The sequence below is a fragment of the Cynara cardunculus genome (assembly GCF_001531365.2).
Source record: "Cynara cardunculus var. scolymus isolate 2C chromosome LG 13, CcrdV1, whole genome shotgun sequence".
Taxonomy (NCBI): Eukaryota; Viridiplantae; Streptophyta; class Magnoliopsida; order Asterales; family Asteraceae; genus Cynara; species Cynara cardunculus.
This window is the reverse complement of record NC_037540.1, coordinates 4,542,417-4,562,017: the sequence shown is the minus strand read 5'-3', so window position 1 is coordinate 4,562,017 and position 19,601 is coordinate 4,542,417. Positions and strand designations below refer to the sequence as shown.

At 33.0% G+C, this 19,601-nt stretch overlaps 1 protein-coding gene across 1 annotated transcript; it reads right to left on the bottom strand.

The window, feature by feature from the left end:
• Positions 1–711: 711 nt before the first annotated feature.
• On the bottom strand, positions 712–6,996 carry LOC112525156 (putative 1-phosphatidylinositol-3-phosphate 5-kinase FAB1C). The gene is made up of 12 exons (XM_025135140.1): positions 6,591–6,996; positions 5,698–6,447; positions 5,464–5,617; positions 5,018–5,362; positions 4,683–4,884; positions 4,213–4,457; positions 3,784–4,115; positions 3,570–3,696; positions 3,310–3,471; positions 1,816–3,225; positions 1,471–1,737; positions 712–1,203 (listed from the first exon to the last, which is right to left on the bottom strand). Exons 1-12 carry the CDS (start codon positions 6,935–6,937, stop codon positions 949–951), a joined length of 4,596 nt encoding a protein of 1,531 aa, XP_024990908.1. The 5' UTR covers positions 6,938–6,996; the 3' UTR covers positions 712–948.
• Between the last annotated feature and the right edge of the window lie 12,605 nt (positions 6,997–19,601).

Below are 19,601 nucleotides of genomic sequence, written 5' to 3'. Positions count from 1 at the left end.
TTTTTAGACTTTTTGTACTTTATTTGTTGATTTATCAATTAACGAATTTTGATGATTTTTTATATTAAATTATTTTATCTTGTAGCTTTAAATATTTAAATCTAAACCAAAATAAATATATAAACTATCAATTAATTAAAATGTTAACATTATAATTGATAAAAATAAAAATAATCTTATAGTTATTTCAATTAATTTATAAATGGTTGGTTGGCAAAAAAATCTGTAAAATATAAAATTAGAAAAAGCACAAATTCATGTCATCTTGATTTAGAAATAAATTTATAAAACAATTAGAAAAAATTAGAAAAAGAAATTAGAACAAATTACTTGAAATTAATTTTTAAATTTTTTTTGATAGAATTAGTTAGCATTAATTTTTTTTACAGAAAATAATGTTGACCTACAAGAATATATTTTTTTTCTTTTTGATTAATCTAGATATCCAACCCGCTACGCAAACCGACTAATCCCAGGACGATCACCTGTTTTGCAGATAGTCCGGAGTCACCGCATTTGAACCTCCGTGGTTATAAGGGGATTTTTATTTCTCATTAGATCTGAACATAAAACCTCCTGATATTTTTGACTTTTAAAGCCAAGTTCAAACCAATCAGACACCAGCTTATGGTATCCCTTATTAAAAACTTGATATGTGGCTTTAATTAAAAGCTACCCATGTGCAATAAAGAAATAAAAAGTAGCGAAACGTGAACCACCAACTTTCATTGAATTAAAAGACAGTTTTCACAGAAGATTTTAAGCAGGAGCCTCTGCACATTTACATCTTGTTTAAATGGTGAACAAAAATCAACAACCTCTCCCTCCTTCCCTAACTACCATTTGTATACAAAATTAACCTACCAATATCAAAGGCTAAATCGAAATTCTACCCCAGAAAAAAATAAGTAGATTTCTTAGCCAAAGATGGTGGTTTTAACTTTTAATTCAGGATGACCATTGATCTGGGACTGTTAGAAAATAGCTGGTCATGGCTTTTCGGAACCTTTTCTTGTATTGTTTGGGAGAAATAATGGTCGGGGTTGCGTTCTTGGGTCCACCCAGAATTCCGGATGCTTTCACCCATGTTTCTAGATGTTTGTCCCATGTATACTGTCTCATGAAATCAATGATCCCAAGAACCAGTTCTTTCCGCTGCTCGTCCACTCCAACCAGCAAGGAGTAATCTATCACGTCAATTGACTGCAATCAAACGTGCACATTAGAATGAAACGACCTAAATGACCTCCTGACATGTGCTTTTTAAATCCATGACCTTCAAACAGGTTTTTAGGCATTCTTATCTATGGAATGATTTCTCTCTAAAGAGAGAGTTCTTGAATGATTTCTTTCTAAAGAGAGAGTTCTTGAATGATTTCAATGAATTTCTATGTTTTCATGACTTATGAAACAAAAAATTCTAACATCTGAATCCTTCTCCAAGATTATTATAATGGTAAAACAACTTACCGCTAAGAAGGAAGTGTCGTTCCAAACAGCTCTTTCGAGGTTTCTTTTAGCTTTACTTCCAAGAAAGATGGGATCTGTACGCAATGCCTCCAACAAATTCATATCTAGCAGCGTTTTATTTGTTCCTGTCGTATCTGAATTGTAACGAGACCTTGAAGACCCCTTCAAATCATAAACGCGTGAAATATTTCTCTTGAAGAATACATTCTCCATTACTAACACGTTCATTTTCGCTTCTTTCCCAGCCCTCAAGTGTTTAACCGTCACCTGTCATATATCACCATAATTGTTAGCATCAAAATGACTGAAAAAGGTAAAAAGATGGAAAGAAATAGGAAAAGAAACCTGATAGATTCCCAAGATCTTTGCTAGACATGTTGGGCTTCCGGAGTTTAGAGAATCCGTCAAGTATTTGAAATATTCTTGTGCGAATTCCTCAAAGGATTCAAGTTCCGTCTTCGTGACTTGTTTTATAATAAACCTTTCATCCAACGATTTGGCAAAATAGACATTGCTTTTCCCTCCTTGTGCACTCCATCTTTTACATCGGCTTAATGAGCGCACATAGTCCAATTCGCTAGGACAACATTTCTTTCTAAGGGAGTCAAAATGCTTTGCAAAATAACATGTCACAGAGAATTTCACCTTTCCGTCAACACCAGAATCATCCTCAAAAGGAATCGCTATATGATTTGAATTTTTGGGATCAGTGAACAATGGACCGATTGCTGTGGATGGATCTTCTGATCCATAGCTTCCATAATGAGTGTAGTCTAGATCCATGGAGCCAAAAGACTGCCAGGCTGAAGCATTAGAAGCTACTGAATCATTTCTACTGAGATTTGGTTTATCAGAAACCCATTGTTCATGCTCTTTAGATGTAAGGGCATAAGAGATTATGCTAGTGGGCTCGTTGTCATAAACAGCGACTACTACGTTGCTTTGACCACCATTAGGAATCATCAAACGTGCGCCTTCAGGAAGAAAAGATGTGGAGGAAATCAACAAAGGTCTATTCATCAGCAAGAAATCTAGCTTATGATCTTCATTCGGAAAATCCTGAGAATAACTCCTCATTTGAATGTTATGCACAGGATCTCTAACCATATGCATGTATTCCCCAGAAGCATGAAAAGATCGAAGTGTTGACAGATATAACGAAGGTGGCAAGCCTTTCTTGATTCTTTCTTGATATCTTATGGCAGAATCGAAAGAATAAACTCTGGCAGGTGATGGAGATAGCCTACTGAGAAGTGGGTTACTGCTTAGATTCACAGGTGGTTCAGGTACTTCTGTTTTCGGAAGATGAAATGCGGCGTTCAAAGGTCCTGCCCAAGCTGAGTCGATTTTATCAGATAAAACGGATGCAGCTGAAGGGTTACGTTCCAGTGGTAACTTATGTTTGATACCTATTTCCACTTCCTGTTTCTTGCATAGATCAAAAGAGGTTGACAATGAGTCAGAAACGACATCAGATCCTTCGTTTTGTGCAGTTTGGTATTCCGAGTCATGGTCTGCACCATTTTGATCAATGTTCCCCGCAATAATGGAATCACTTCTCCAGAACTCAGCCTCAGGACTAGATGTAGCATCCTGAATCGGTTTGAAATTAGAATTCTTTCCATAGAGATTCGGTGAACAGAATCGCTGATCCCAGAAATGCAAATCAATCATAAGAGCATGTCTCAGATGGTTAAGTTGAAAAACATCTATTTCAGCCCCATTCTCTTCACCAGCAGATTGAAGCAGAACCTTCTTTTAACAAAAACAGAACACAAGTGAGATGGAGATATACCAATTAGCTCTTTACATAGAAATTGATGCAATTCGACTTACAACATAATCTTGTCTTTCTTTAATTAGTAGACCCTTCAACTCCATGACATGATTAGTTAACTTTTCTGAATCGGGTAACTCATTTCCGAAGAATGCACTCTTTGCTTCAAACCCATTTAGTACATCGAGTATCTCGTCATACAAAGCTTCTATCTTGCTCAAAAGCTGATCACCAGAAGAGGAAGAAGTTAAGTACATAAAAAACTTCGGACAACAGTTTGATATCAAGAAAAATGCAGAATCAGATTCTATTATATCTGCACCTCTGCTACTTCTTTCTTTAACCAATCCTGTTGAACATGGTCACCAAAATGAAGAACCGATGGAGGTAAATGGACGGAAAGAATATCAATTGGAGAGTAGCGGAAAAACGCAACCATATCCCCCATGCTGTAGGAAATAGAAGTTTAATTAATCACACACAAAAACATGTGAATAGATTGATAACAAGTCTAGATAGTTTGGATATGTTATTACCCATAGAATCGAAGGCAGTCTCTTTGCAGAGAATGTCCGCAGCTGGCAACACGATTAGCAGTAGCATGATTTGAAAAACTAAGTTCTAGAAACTTCCCTAACGAGAGTCCCCAAGCAGCATCAGACATGACCACCCTGTGACTTGCTGGTGGAACCCCATCTACATGGGTGCATCTCAAACAACGGTGCCACATCCATATCTTTCCGTCTTTATCCCCAGGTAGCTTCAGTGATGGAAGCCGTCTAACATTAATGGTTAGATTTCCCTGCTGGTGAGTGTAGCATGTGACATGAGCTTCAGCTGGTTCCTTACAAGATCGACACAATGATGTCTGAAAAAATAATCCATGAAAAGGGAAAGGTAAAGCTTCAATCTTTCTTAAGCGTATAGACGAAAAGATAAAATAACAAAATATATATCAAACTTACTTGGTCAAAAAGATCGTCTTGAAGGTACCTCCCAAGTGGTTTATCAAAGCAGCCATAGAATTTAATGCGCAAGAGTCTTGAACGTTCACATAGAGTTCTATTTAGCACACAATGACTAGAAAACGATACTAAAATACTCTGGTTGTTGTCAGTGGCTGGATAGTATTCATCAGAGGCTTCAATCACTTCAACCATTTCAACCTTTTTCAGTTCATCCAGTTCAAATGGCTGTCGCTCTTCTTCATCTGCAGATGCTACAATACAAAGCCTCGAGCTCTCTAAACCCACACTTGCTTCTAGATCATCGCCTAATAGATTAGAGACTATTTCAATATCTCTATCCTCCATAGGGGAAAAGCTTTGACCATCAAAAGCTATATCATGCCGATCAAGTTTCAAGTTGAGAGCTGTAGGTCCTTTAATATATCTAGGGGAGTTGGTAACTTCTAAAGGCAAGAGTGCTGTAGAACTCGAGAGATTAGATAAAGAATTATCAGCATTCGTCCTTTCTGGTTCTGGCTCTGAGGGATTTATAGCCATTTTAGGTAAACTAGCACCCTCGTCAGCCAGGAAAGAAGTTTCCAAGGATAAATGATGAGCTGCAAATATTGCATACTGAACAACATGTTTGACCTTCTTTAGTTCCTCACGAAATGAACCTTTTAGCAAGACCTACAAAAAATCATGCGTGGAATTATAAATAACATCATAATACGCTGAATCTGTTGTTGTTTTCATTGTGATCTCGGGCACCTTATCCCCAATACGTTACTTGATACAATACGCATGTGAAAAAGAATCTTACCGTGCAACCCAAACGCCTGGGACAACCTTCAAAAAACATCAAAGTTTTGGCTACTTTCTTGTTGAATTGGTTGGCAATTTCATGCTCTTCTGAAACTTTTTCCAATCTGAATAGCTCGCATTGGCCTAACTGTGTGGTAGAAATATGAGCTATGGATGGAGTTATGGGGGCACCAGTGCACCTAGATATACGCTCCAATAATGGCCGTTTGATATTTGACACCAGAGAGATCTCCTTGGCTAAAAGATACTCCTGAGCATATGAAGATACACTCTCTTCTACCAGAAGCACATTTGGCCGATGAGCCTCTATCCTTGAAACAATCATCTTCAGATAATCGATTTCCTGTTGACAGAAATAGATTTCACCCATACAATTTTTTTTTTCAGATGTGAGAAGTTTTCACGTTTTCATATGTAAGCTGAACCAATAGAAAAGTAACGAACCTGCTGCAGCAGCGTCTCAATAGAAGATAGATGATCGCAAGACCTTTGGTACTCAAGTGCCCCTCCTAAAATAAGTAATCTTGGGTTCTTGTATTGTGAAGTCATTCGTTTGTGTTTTATATTCTTTGTACAAACTACACCTGTAACAAATGTGCTGCATAGAAGAAGATAAGTTTTTATTCAACTGAAAATTTTCTTGGGTCCTTAAAATAGATAGTGTTGTTAGTTATCTACCTTTCAGTAGGACTTCCTGATGCTACACATTTAATCTTTACATAATCACCAGGGTCCATGCTGCCACCTCTGCTGGTATCTGGTTTGACAAAGTTAGCTGCTTGCCATGCTAATGATGTTATTATGTCAAGCCACTCTTCAGTTGAGTTGAACTCTGATTGTAGCAGCTGCGACACAAGAGCCCTAAAATGCCCCTGCACAACTGTTCTAAAGGGTTCCTGGTGTTCCTCATTTGTTTTAAGGGACATAAGACTTCCACTAGAAGAAAACACAGCACTCGAGTCTCCCATTTCATCATCATCATCGGCATATGAAAAGAAATTGCTATCTGCATCCTCATTTTCATCATCTGCTGGCGGAGGGAACCAAATATGATCATTCGTTTCAAAATCTAATGGCTTGCGTGATTTCTCACATTGGTCCCTAAAGATTGAACATTCATCATAAGTATGAGTCTGAGAATCTTCGGTCCCTTGTTCATGGCTTTTTAAAACAGCCACATGTTCTTGATCATACGAACCGTCATTAGAAGACCTTGGTGTTCCTTGATCATCCGAATGTACACAATGCCTAAGTCTATTGGATGTAATTTGAATCCTAGAGGGGCTGTCTGAAGGGCTTGAACCAACAGACATGAAACTATTAAAATCGCGTCTAGTGCTAACACTACTTGAATCTACATCTGAGGTGTCAAGACTACATGGACTGAAGAAGTTCTTTGCAGAATCATCTGCCTCATCTTCATCACTCCTATAGTATAAAAAAGAACCAAATTTCAGAAATTCTACAATACCATCAAACATTTGATCATATCCAAATCGAATAATAATTCAAATTTTACGTTAGCAACATGAAAGAAATTCCCAATTCTATAAGAACCATGATATTCATACCTGCCAGAGGAGCGACGAATGGACACTGCTTGGAGAGATTGCCCATCAAATGTGTCACTAATGTCTGGTTCAGAGCTTTGGCAGGACGAATCAGGAGGATGTATTTTCTGGTCAAAGTTTCCCCCAAGTTTTTGTGTAACATCAATGTTAGCACAATGCTTGCAATATTGGATGTCAAGGGTAACTTGTGTGGCACTTCCAGATTCAACAACAACAACAACAAAAGAACCAGAACCCTGCACACAACTCTCACAAAATAACCGGCTGCATCTCCGGCAGTGGTAGGTGGTGCAAGATTCAGAAATTCTGGTCTCACATTGGCAACACATGTTATCACCATCCGCCATTTCGATTTCACCGGGAAGAAAGAACTTAGATCACTGCTTTCCCCAAGAAATTCAAGATCTAACTTTATCAAATCTAGCAAAAAAAACTAACAAAGATTTGATTGCCAGATTCTTGGCATCAAAAAGATCAAACTGTGAAACCCAAAAGCTAAAAAAGACTTGGGTTTTTGGCTGTTAAACAATGCCTTGGAAATTATATGATGAAGATTGGTGTATTTTTCTTTCTTTTGTAAAAAGGGAAAGATTCATAAAAGGAATAAAAAGTCTCCTTTGGAATCTGAAAGAAGAAATATATTTACACAGATCCAATAGCACAACAAATGAGATATTCAAGACAACAAAAGGAAACAAATATTTTTTTTTTCTTTTCCTAATTAATCTGAAGAGATAAATACGGACTGTAAACCCCTCATCAGAAACTAGGAGATCCTAATCTCAATTGGAGCATCAATCACACAAGATTCAGAGCTTAATCACCTAAAAGAAACTAAAACTCTGGATCAAATTTATCAGATGAATCCTCTCAATCAAAGAGCCAACCAACCCCCTACAAATTTTTTGAAGTTTCAATCAATAAAAGGGAAAAAAGGACTAACCCAGATCAATCATCACAAGATTCCCTTAATCCAACAGTGAAACCAACAAAACTCACAAAAAAAACTCTGTTGTTTTCTTTTTCTCTTTCTTTCTTTCAAAAATAGGGGGTCAGATGTCAGAGACTGTGTATGAAATCAAACAATAGATGATCAGGGGAGTATGGTAACAGTTTAAAGAATGAAGAGGATGAGAATATAAAAGAGAAAAAAGATTGAGTATGGTGAAGGTTTCCTTCCTAATGGATGGAGAGTTGATGGCTCGCATCTCCATATGAAAATTGAATCATCTGTTGCTGTATGTTTGCGCTCTTTCTGTTCAGCTCTTTTCTTCAGCAAGAACAGCATTCTTTGCTTTCCCCATTTCGCGGCAATGCTTTCATCTTCATTACTCAATCGCATTTAAAATAACACACATACACTGTATCCCCTTGTTCAATTACTATGGTGTTTTTTGTGTGTATGCACGTGTATGAATAACCGCAATCTATCTCTACAAGGATTTGCTGCAAGTAATTGCCATCTAATACTCAATTCATTAGGGTTTATGTGATGACCCATGAAAGGGAAAACTTTTCCTTTTAAAAATACATACAATTAAACCCCTGAGATTTTGAAATAATGTATCTTTGACATTTTTATGTTTTTTTATGTTATCTATCTATATTATATTATAAAATATTTGATAAAAAAATTAAAAACCATTTTTTATACATGGAGTACAGTTTATTGATATGGCTGTAAACGAACCAAACGTTCAGCAAACCGTTCGGCGAGAAGTTCGTTTATGTTCGTTTATTTAATAAATGAACGGACATGAACAATTTTTTTGTTCGTTTAGTTAAACGAACGAACATGAACAAGAGTTATTTGTCTAATTTTATGTATATTACTAACCCCCAACCCAACTCAACCAAACCCATAAGGGTTGGGTTTGGTTGAGTTATACTTTTGAATGAGTTGGATTGAGTTAAAAGTTTTCAAACCACCATAATTGGATTGAGTTATAAAAAACTGTCTAACCTAACCCGTGTACGCCCCTAGGTTGGAGGGTATTATTTAGTAGTTTGAAGTTGTTAGGTGGGTGGAAGATGTTTGTGAAAGATGAGGGATGAAAATGTATATTAATAAAAAGTAAAAGGTTTGGATCTGAAACTCTGTATTTGGTTAATTGAATTTAATTGGTTCGTACGATGCTTAACTTAAATTCTGTGATCTACCCATTCGCTGTATCTGACACTCCATCCATTTTAATAATCCTAAATAATAAATTTATTACAAATATTTCCTAAGAATTATTCTTTACACATACATCTCTCTCTCTCTCTCTCTCTCTCTCTCTCTCTCTCTCTTATTTTTTACTAATTGACCAAAAATTCATTATATAAAGTTAATTAAATAAAACGACATCGTATCTTACGGATTTCTTTATCAAATCTTTAAGTTAAGTGTTGTAATTTTCTTTTTCTTTTTTAAAAGAAAATGTAAAAGGATTAAATATTTATGCTTTATACATTATTAATCAAAGTGAACTTTTAGTCCAAGTGGTGATTAATTTTGTTTGTATGTAATATAATATTTATCGTCATTATTTTACAGCAAAGTGCGACATTAAGCGACCGGACTGGCAAACCCCCTCATTCAAAATTCTTGACACCGCCTCTATATGGAACCTTAGGTAATCTCCGAAAGAACCAATAAGAAGAAAGAGAAGGTTCCAACATATATACAAGATAAATGGACCAAGTATAACAGATGTGAAACTCTAACATATTCAAATAAATTTACTCAACTCCTCATATCATATAAAATTAGGGGTGTTCGCGGTCCGGTTTGGGCGGTTTAACCCCTCAAACCACAAACCAAACCGTAATGGCGGTTTATAAAATTTCCAAACCGAGCGGTTTGACATCAAGTGCCCAGACCGGTCAAACCAGACCAAGTAAAAGCGGTCTGGTCTGACCGGTTTAGGCGGTTTGGGTCTTTAATGGACTTTATGTTAAACTTAATATATATATATATATATATATATATATATTATATATAATTTAGAATTTTAGATTAAGTATCCATTTTAACAAAAAAAATATCTAATCAAATAAATGTAATAATTAAGCAGCTCTTGAGTACAAAGTCGAGGCAATCAAAGTACAAACATATAAAGATATAACATATTAGAAAACAAATAAATTAACAAGGTTACAACTCTACTATGAGTATTGAGTAACAAAATTCACAACTTCACAACCTTCAATGGTTCAATTCTTAAGTATTGACCAAACAAAATAGAAGCCAAATCTAAGTTGGTTGAATCACTTGGTTGATGTCTTGATAATGTGCGCCGAAATCAAACCATGGATTAGAAAGATCAATAGATTGATAGAGTTTTTGAGGGATTTCAAAATTTGGAGATCGTCAATATCAAATGTGTCGATATGTTCAATGGTTTAATGGTTTTAGTCGTCGATTTTGATTATGTTAATTTGGGTCATAATCAATAAGTTAAAAAAGTTGCTAATATTAACATAGATAAATATATATATATATATATATATATATAAATATTTGGCGGTCGGTTTGGTCCAAACCGCCCAAAAAAGTTTCCAAACCGCAGACCGGACCGGACCGCCCGGTTTTGCTATTTTCCAAACCAGACCGGACCGCCAGACCGCTCAAACCGCCAAAAACGGTCCGGTTTGACTTGGTTCGGTCGGTTTGAGCGGTCCAACGGTTTTTTTGAACACCCCTATATAAAATAGTGAATTGAATCAAAAGGGCAAGATGCTAATTTACTCCATGTGATTTTCATATATTAGAAGCGACATAAACAACTCAATATTGGAAATTAAGAATAAAAACAGCCATCGAAAAAACCAAAAATATTGTGCTTCTCACCATACTCTTTTAAAGTCAAATAAGTAGTCGGATAATCTAAAATATACAGAAAATAATGGAGATGTACGTGAGACCATATCTATTTGTTATGGGAAGAATTGTAGGTTTAATTGAATTTTCAATTTGGTAAGTGAACAATATCTATAGAGGGATGCTTGTTTTGTGCCCAAAGAATTCTTGTTATTTGATTCTATTTTCTTCATATTTCTTTCATATATGTATTAAAAGAATATATGATGCATATTTATATGAACTAATAATTGATTCATTTCATATGATTAATATATGTTACTTAAGCAAATAGACTACTAAAAAATGGGGTATTTTGGACGGTCAAATCTGTTGGGAAACCAAATTTTTAGCTGATTTCAGACGGATTGGATGGCCGGAAAATCACCTGCCGCAAAACATAATTTCCAGCAACATTATTGGGCGGATTTCCACTAAGATCCATTAAAACCCAAACAATACTCTTTAAAGCCTAATTAAACCGAATAAAGTCCAATAGATCCATTAAAGTCCACTAAAATCCATCAAAGCTCAATAGCATTTGTTAAAACCCAATTGAACCAAATAAGAGTAGTGATGGCCAAACCGGTCATGCCTCGGACCGGTTATAGGACCGCCGACCGGGACCAGTTATGGTTCTGGAGGGTTTCGAGGGACCGGTTATGTGCCCGGCCCGATTTTTAAAAAAATAGTCATTTTTTAAATATAACTGTTATATGACCGTTTGTGACCCTCTTTTAGGTCTTTTTTATCTTCTAAACTCTATAAATAAGTGTCATGATTAAAGAATTTACATACCAACTTTCAAAATGCAACGCAAAAGAACGTTTACAATTCTCGGTTCCTTGCTATATTTTGTGATCGACTCGTATCGTTAAAGTATATTTGAGTGACTCAATTACAAATTTTATAATGTATTAAAAAAATTATCATTAAAAAATTAAATTTTTTTTGGTCTGGGGCCTGTTGGGACCGAGATCGGGACTGGGTAACCATAACCGTTACAGAAATGCTTAACCGGGCTTAATACTTTAGACAGGGACCGACTACGTAGGGACCAGTTCTGACAGACACTGTTGAGGCCCGGGACCGGTTTTTGGCCATCACTAAATAATTTCTCCATTAAATCCTAATAGAAACCATTAAAACCAAGTTGAATCGAATAAAACTCAATAGATTCATTAAAGTCCACTAAGATCCATTAAGCCTAATAACACTTGTTAAAGCTCAATCAAATCGAATAAAGCTCAATAGATCCACTGAAGTCCAATGGAAATCATTAAACCCAATTGAATCGTATAAATCTCAATACGTCCATTAAAGTTCAGTTGCATGTATGTACTGAATAAATGCATGTGGTGTGTATTGAGTTCGATATGAAAACAATAATCGTTATATCCCAATAAGAATATTAAACCAAATGTATATTTGATATACGTATGTTGCATATGAAGGGTTTATTTTTATATTTTTCCCGAGAAAATGTACTTGAAAGAAAAAAGATATTTTTGACGGAACTTTTCGAAATCCGTCAGAAATATTTTAAAATAATTTTTTTATTTTATTTTAAAAATAGTTTACAAAAGAAATTAAAATAGAAAAACATTTTTCTAAAAACTTTCTGATGAATTTTAAATTTTTATTTACAAAATTAAAAATCCGTTGAAATCCCATCAGAATTTCTTTTCTTAAGAATATGTATTTTCCGACGGCTTCTCGGAAATAAATAGGAAATTTTAAATCTTTTTATTTTTTTAAACATAAAAAAACATTTTTCTAAAACTTTTCATACGGATTTTAAAATATATATTTTTTATTCTTTTTAAAATTAAAAAATCCGTCCGAAGTTTTAATAATATTCTTTTAAAAGAAAATAAAACACAAAAAAAGTCTAAATAGTTTCTGAGAGAATACCGATGGATTTTAATTAAATAAATAATTAATTGAAATCCGTAAGAAATGTTAATCACTTAACATTAATTAATTTTAAAAATAGATTAGACTAATTTTGTGACGGGTTTTACGGATTTTTGACGGCTTTTTAAAATAATAAATAAGTAAAAATCCGTCACAAATATGTCGGAAATTTATCAGGAAAGTCATCAAAATAAATTTGTGTACATGTTTTTAAAATTCAGTAATGGATTTGTGAGGGATTTGTAGCGGAATCCAATAAAGTTGATTTTACCGGACTTTTTTGGGATCCATCGGAAATTTGTCGGTAATTTTCCAACTGAAATTCCGCCACAAAAATCCGTCGATGATACCCAATTTTTTAGTAGTGAACCTGTGATGGCAAGTTCAGCCTACGATGTGAGCAATCAGACAGTTTTAATTGTATACAAAAATATATCTATCGAGTATTTTAAGTATTGTCTTCTATTTACTTAACGTAATAGGATATAGTGGTATAAAGTTAATTAATCCATACAAAACACTAATTGTATATGATTGTTAACCAAATCACTTGATCATCAAGAAAAATATATCACTTTCATCCATTATACTGTTCTTTTTCGCCTTGTTATAAGGGGTATTTTGTATTATTATATAATAATTATTTTACATTAATTTAATTGTAAAATCAAATAATAATAATAATAATAGAAATAGAGAAAGGTATTTAGCTTTCTTGTGTCATCATTGAGGGTCACCTCCATCCATGTGTGGGTGGATCATTGTGCTTATTAATTATGGAATCAAAATTCAACATGAGATTCTTTTCCAAAGTTGGGTTTACACATCATTTCATCATCTTCAATCTAAATCATATGTATTTATAATTAATTTCTTTGTTCATCTTCCATATTTTTTTCAAATTTAATTTAATTATAATCGTTTTGAATATTTAATTATTCCGGTTTAACTACATAACAACTATATGTCAATATATATTGGTATTACAATAAAGTATTGAGACGAAGTTAGAAAATCTAATAAGATACATGAAATATAAAAATCGTCTTGTTACTTTTTTATAGAACATTCTTTCAAAACATCTTATAAAAAAAAACTTAGTATGACACTTTTCATAAATATGATATAAATGGCTAATAAAACGGTTTTATTTCTTGTGTCCTATTAGAATTGTCAAAAGCTCGCCGATATAACTTGTTAGGCTGAATAACTTTGTTCTAACAAATTATTGTAATTTCATTTTGTATGACTCAAAAAAGTTGGTCTTATAAACTGAAATCATATTACATGTTTTATTAGTTCACCTACCCAACGAGTTTTTGACATCTTAAAAGCTCATTTTACTGTTGTTTATAGTAACTTTTTTAGTGACTATTAGATCTTGACTAAAGAGGAATCTTATTTTGTTGCTAAATGACTTAATCAAATATTGGACAAAAGAAACCATCACACACATGTTATGCATATATTTCATACTCCAACCCTGAAAAAGCAGGTCATAAGATCTAGAATGCTTACATCTTTTTTAGTTTATTTGCATTAAGAATGATAAAAGAACCCTTTTTGAAAAATTACTGTATACATTTTTTTAATTAACATGGATATCCAACCCGTTATGCGAGCTGACTAATCCCATGACGACCACCTGCTTTGCAGATAACTCAGAGTCATCATAATTGAACCTCCGTGGCCACAAATGGATTTTTATTCCTTTTTGGATTTGAACCTGAGACCTCTTGGTACTTTTGATCTTTGGAGTCAAGCTCAAACCAATCAGACACCATCCTTGTGGTTTACAGTATACATTTTAAGCCTGTTGCAAGAGCGGTCCCACATAGATAGATACAGTGGCACATACCACCGCTTTATAGTTCCATCGTAAGGGGAAAAAAAATATTTTCGAAGTATACCACCGTATTATTTTATTAGGTGCCACCATATAGTTTTTGAAACTGAAATGTTAACACAAAACTTTAAAAGCGAAGATGGTAAATGCGACTGCCTTTGTACCAAAGTCCCAGGTTTGAGTCTCATAGTTGTCAAGTTTGTTGTTTTTATTATACCTCTTGTATTTTCAAAAATATATATAGATCATATTCGAATGGACAAAGAATCAACTAACCGATCTATATTAATATTTTAGGGAAAAAAATAAATATTTTTTATAGTCAAATTATGTCATCACTGGGTCCGTCACCGGCCTATTGGATATGAATATATTATTTATGATGTTTTAATTATATTCCCATGTCTTAACGTAGGAAAGATTATGATGACATAAAATAAAAAAGATTACTAAACAAGTAACATGTTGAATACAAAATGATTACATTAAGAAAGAAAGGTGACATAACCATTTGTGGCTCTTATTTTATATAATTATTTTTTGATAATTAATCCTCTATTAATTGCCCTTTCATCATGCTTAACATCTTCTTCCATAGACATAATTAAAACGTTAATAACTAAATGAGCACACACCCACCAATTTCAATTACTTCTAATTATATATTTCAATTCTTTTTTTAAAAAACACGTATATATGTTTAAAGTATCAATTAATCTGATTAGATTATGTTAAAATGGTATAAGGATTTTCCCTCTTTATCGTAAGTAGAGAAAAAAATGTTGAAATGGATGGTTTCATCATCAAACTCTAAAAAAACCCAGATTACCAATTAATTTATTAGAAAATTGAGGGCTCATCTTATATATATATATATATATATATATATATATATATATATAATATTTTTTAATTTTTTAGAAATTATATTTATATTATATCATAAAACATTTGACAAAAACTCTTAAAAATCATTTTTTATGCGTAAAATACTGTTTATTAATTCATGTTACTTAAAACTCAAGATTACAAGTAGATTGTGCATAAGTACAACTTATTAAAACTCCATATCTAAATCCGTGTAACTAATTGCAGATAAACATAATCATATACATGATAAACATCTCATTTTAAATATAAAACATGATAAACATTTCAATAATCATTGAGTTCTAACAGAATACTTAATTATTATTTTTATAAAATTTGTATTATTAAACGAAAATATTTTTTTTTCATTATTAAACTCAAACTAAATGATAATAAAAATAAATAAATTAAAGAAACTACATAAAAAATGAAAACTTCTAAATAGTTGATTTGATATTAACATTGATATATTTTTATTCAAATTTTTATGATATTTTCAAATTTATATTTTATTTAAAAATAAAATCATTATTTCTTTCTTAAAAACACATAAAAGCGTATTATAATATCGACACAGACAAATAATAAAATAGAATATTAAAATTGAGATGTCTCGCTGCATTGCATGAGTACTCTTCTAGTATATATATATATATATATAGAGAGAGAGAGAGAGAGAGAGAGAGAGATGTTGGTTATTGTACAACCCTTGACATTTGTGCAACCAATACAACTCAATCTCAACCCTCCATTTCATTTGATTAATATGTGATTTCATAGAAGTTTTGATTGTTTTCTAATATAAAGTATTGATCATAATTAATGAACCATATTCATCTTCTATAAATATTCAAATCATAATAAATGAACTCACATCATTTTCATAAATATCTCAATTAATTTGATTGTATTGGTTGTACAAATGGACATAGTTGTATTTGAAATATACACTATATATATATATATATATATATATATATAAACTTGAGATTACATGAGACCAGCTTATTTTCGTGAGATTTATGAGATCACTTTTTGAATAATTGACTAGTAATTATGTAAATTAACTCCATAACTATGCAAATTCGATTTGTTTGGTGATTATTAAAAAATAATGTCTATTTTTTGGAAAAAAAAATTGTTGAAGATAACTAGTTTGGTGATGATGTCTAAATTAAATTCAAGGGTGGATAAAATATGAGTTGAACTAGATGTACGTCTTCTTATTATTGCATATTGTAATGGTAGTGGCATGAAAATGGAGACTCAACAAAGGAAAAGGAAATGAAAATGGAAATGGACTTTCTGTATTAACAAGGGTTGGGCAATAAAAAATTGGAAAAGAACCTTTAAAGAATTCAACGTTTTGGAATTCAGCTTACACCATTATCGGATAACCATAAGGGGTGTCATGTATTGTTTGAGATGTAGTGGAATATTTCATTTATCATGAGTTTGATTTCAAATGTCTATAATAAATGTGGTTACTGAATTTATTAGAACTAATGTTTTACGGTCACACTTTTATGATTAGTGTAAGAATAACATGAGTTCTAAAAAAATTGTTCGATAAAAACTAATAATAGTGAAAATTATAATTAGCACAATTGCACTTACCAGTTCTATTTTTTGCTATAATTTTTTAAAGTGTCTTTTATGTATTGAAGTTCTTGTGTCTTTAATTACAATTTCAACACAATTCTTTTCATTTCACAACATAGCATGATGCAACATAAGTTTGTTCATTGGTTGACATTCATTGGATGTATGGAGAATTGAATCGATCTAATCATCCATTGAATGTTGAACTTTGCCAACAGATCAAATCCGATTAACATTGAACAAGTGATCCAATCCAATGGATGATTGGGTCGATTCGGTTCGAATTCCATCAATTAGATATTCTTATGAATATACATTAGATTAGATTGGATCCAACCGACATCCATTAGATGATTAGATTGTACTGCATTCATCTAATGTGTTAATTCAATCCAATTTTTTCAACAATGAAACAAATTGATTAATCAATACTAATATGTGTTAAAACCAACATAAGCAAGACATAAAAAAAATTTCAAAAACCAACGCAAAATGAATTTCGATTAAAACAAATTAATTGGATGATAGTTGGATGGGGAACTGGATGGTTAATTGGATGTTGGTAGGTTTGGTTCGATCTGTTCTTGTTTGTCATCCAAGAACTGGCCAATTCAAATTGAATGTTAAAATTTTCAATCCAATCCTATTATAATTGGATATCCACATATGATCTTTCAGTTCTAATTGGATCGTTTGACTTTCTTCACACCCTTAATTATTACAGAGTATGAAAATCAAACAAAGATTAAACCTTTTGACTTTGAGAATGCGCAAGAATAACCTCTTCTAAAACTTTTTGATTCAACAAATTCCCAACTTTGAGTTCAAACATTAATTCAAAGAATTCTAAATTTGGATGGAAGAAAAACTCTCTGTTATTGATCAACTAATCATCTACTTCGGACAAACAACATTTAAATAAAGAGATCCAAAATAAATGAGCCTCAAACGAGATAATGGATCAAACATAAAAGCCCAAACTGAAAACAGAAAATAGCAAAACAAAATCTCGAACATGTTTAAACCACGTTCTTTGGCCTCAAAAATTTTGTGCGAGCTAGGTCCTATCCAGAGCGTGCTCCTTCTAAGTTCCGAATCGATGTATCATGTGTCTGAAACGATGACCCGCAAAAGTTATGCATGATACATGATGGGTTTCTAGAAACAATAAGGCCACACCTAGGCCCGCATCCAAGGGCGGATCTAATGTATAAGAGGTGGGGGGATGAGCCCCCATTAACTTTTTGTCTCTTTTTTCTTAAGTTAAAAACAAAATTTTTCAACTTTCTATTATAATTTCCCCAGTAATTTCCCGCATGTGCCCCCACTAACCAAAAATAGTACCTTCCCCAAAAACAAAAGAGTCTTCAGAAATCAACTAAAAATACCGAAAAAATCCTTCGAAATTGACAAAAATACTTCAAAAATATCTGAAAACGATGGAATTAGATTAAAAACACATCGGATGACTTCACAGGTATTTAATCTAACTTAAAGCTGTCCCCACTAGGTAAATCCTGGATCCGCCACTGCCCGCATCAAAAGTTTCACATCAGTGTTGTAAATTTAGTACATTTGGGTCGCAAAAGGCTTGTTCTTGTCCTTTTGTACTTTGACATAGTAAAAGATTAGATGCTCAAAGGGATTTTGATTTTAGTCCAACTAGCAGCGAGATTCTAGGATGACCGTTGAATTTTGATTCACAGATTATTAACATCTTTAGTTTGATACAGCCAAATAGATTTATGTAACATGAACAATCGGCCAAGTTTTAGTTGGTTCCAAGATTTTTGCTTCTTTTCTTTTTGAAAAAGAGACTAACAAGCAAAATGATCGATTGTTGTTTGATCAATGTGCCTAAAAAGTAAAAACTCATCACCAATAATGCCATGGATTGTACAAATGCTTCAACTACATACATATTGGTTCGAATTAATACGAAATCCTCAACATCAATAATATAGCAATCCGTAAACAAGAAATTTTACAATATAATAAAGACCAAGAGTCAAGAATTAAACAACCGAAAGATTTGGGGTCGCTGTTAACAATAAAAATACACCTACTTGTGAACCTCTTTAAGACTAATATCTTAATAGACATTTTTTAACGCAAACTAGTTCTTATTTTGAACTTGTATTAGTTGATGTTGATAGAAGGATAAAGTTATTAAAATATCTAAGCGTAAAACTCTCTCGCGCTATTACAACTATACATACAAACTGATAAAATAAAATAGAGATGTATTGTACTGGAGGGTGCAATTACACTTCCTATGATTACTATGAGTTGCTACAATTGATTTATATTGAAATTTTTCTAAAGATAAAATGTTGTATTAATTCTTTTAAGACGCGGGCTATCAAGAATTGTTGCATCTTGGGGGATGAGATTACTTGGTCAAACAGTAAATACCATTATATATATATATATATATATATATATATATATATATATATATATATTATATATAGGGTTGAGTTTCGGCGAGAAGAAGAGTCAAAATGAAAAACGTAAGAAGGAACCACCCTTGGATGCACATTAGTATACACCTAAATGAGATGCACTGACATGCACCAGATCAATTCCCGTGAGAAACACAATTCATGGATAGAGTTCATATCCTTTCTTATGCCTTTCTTATTAACTCTCTTTCTCACAATATTCTTCATGCATGCGTGCGCGCGCACACACATACACACACATATATATATATATATGGGAAAACGCATGTTAGTCGATCTGAAGGCATGTGTAAACCGTGACGGACGTATCCCTGATTTTGATGAAGGAATATTGAAATTAAAGCACGATAAATGATGTGATGCATACGTATGAAGTTTCCTGGTGTGTTCCTTGCTTTGACAAACAGTAATTAAGGACCATAAATTGAATGAATACATATATACGCAGCCACAAATTAAACCCCCCC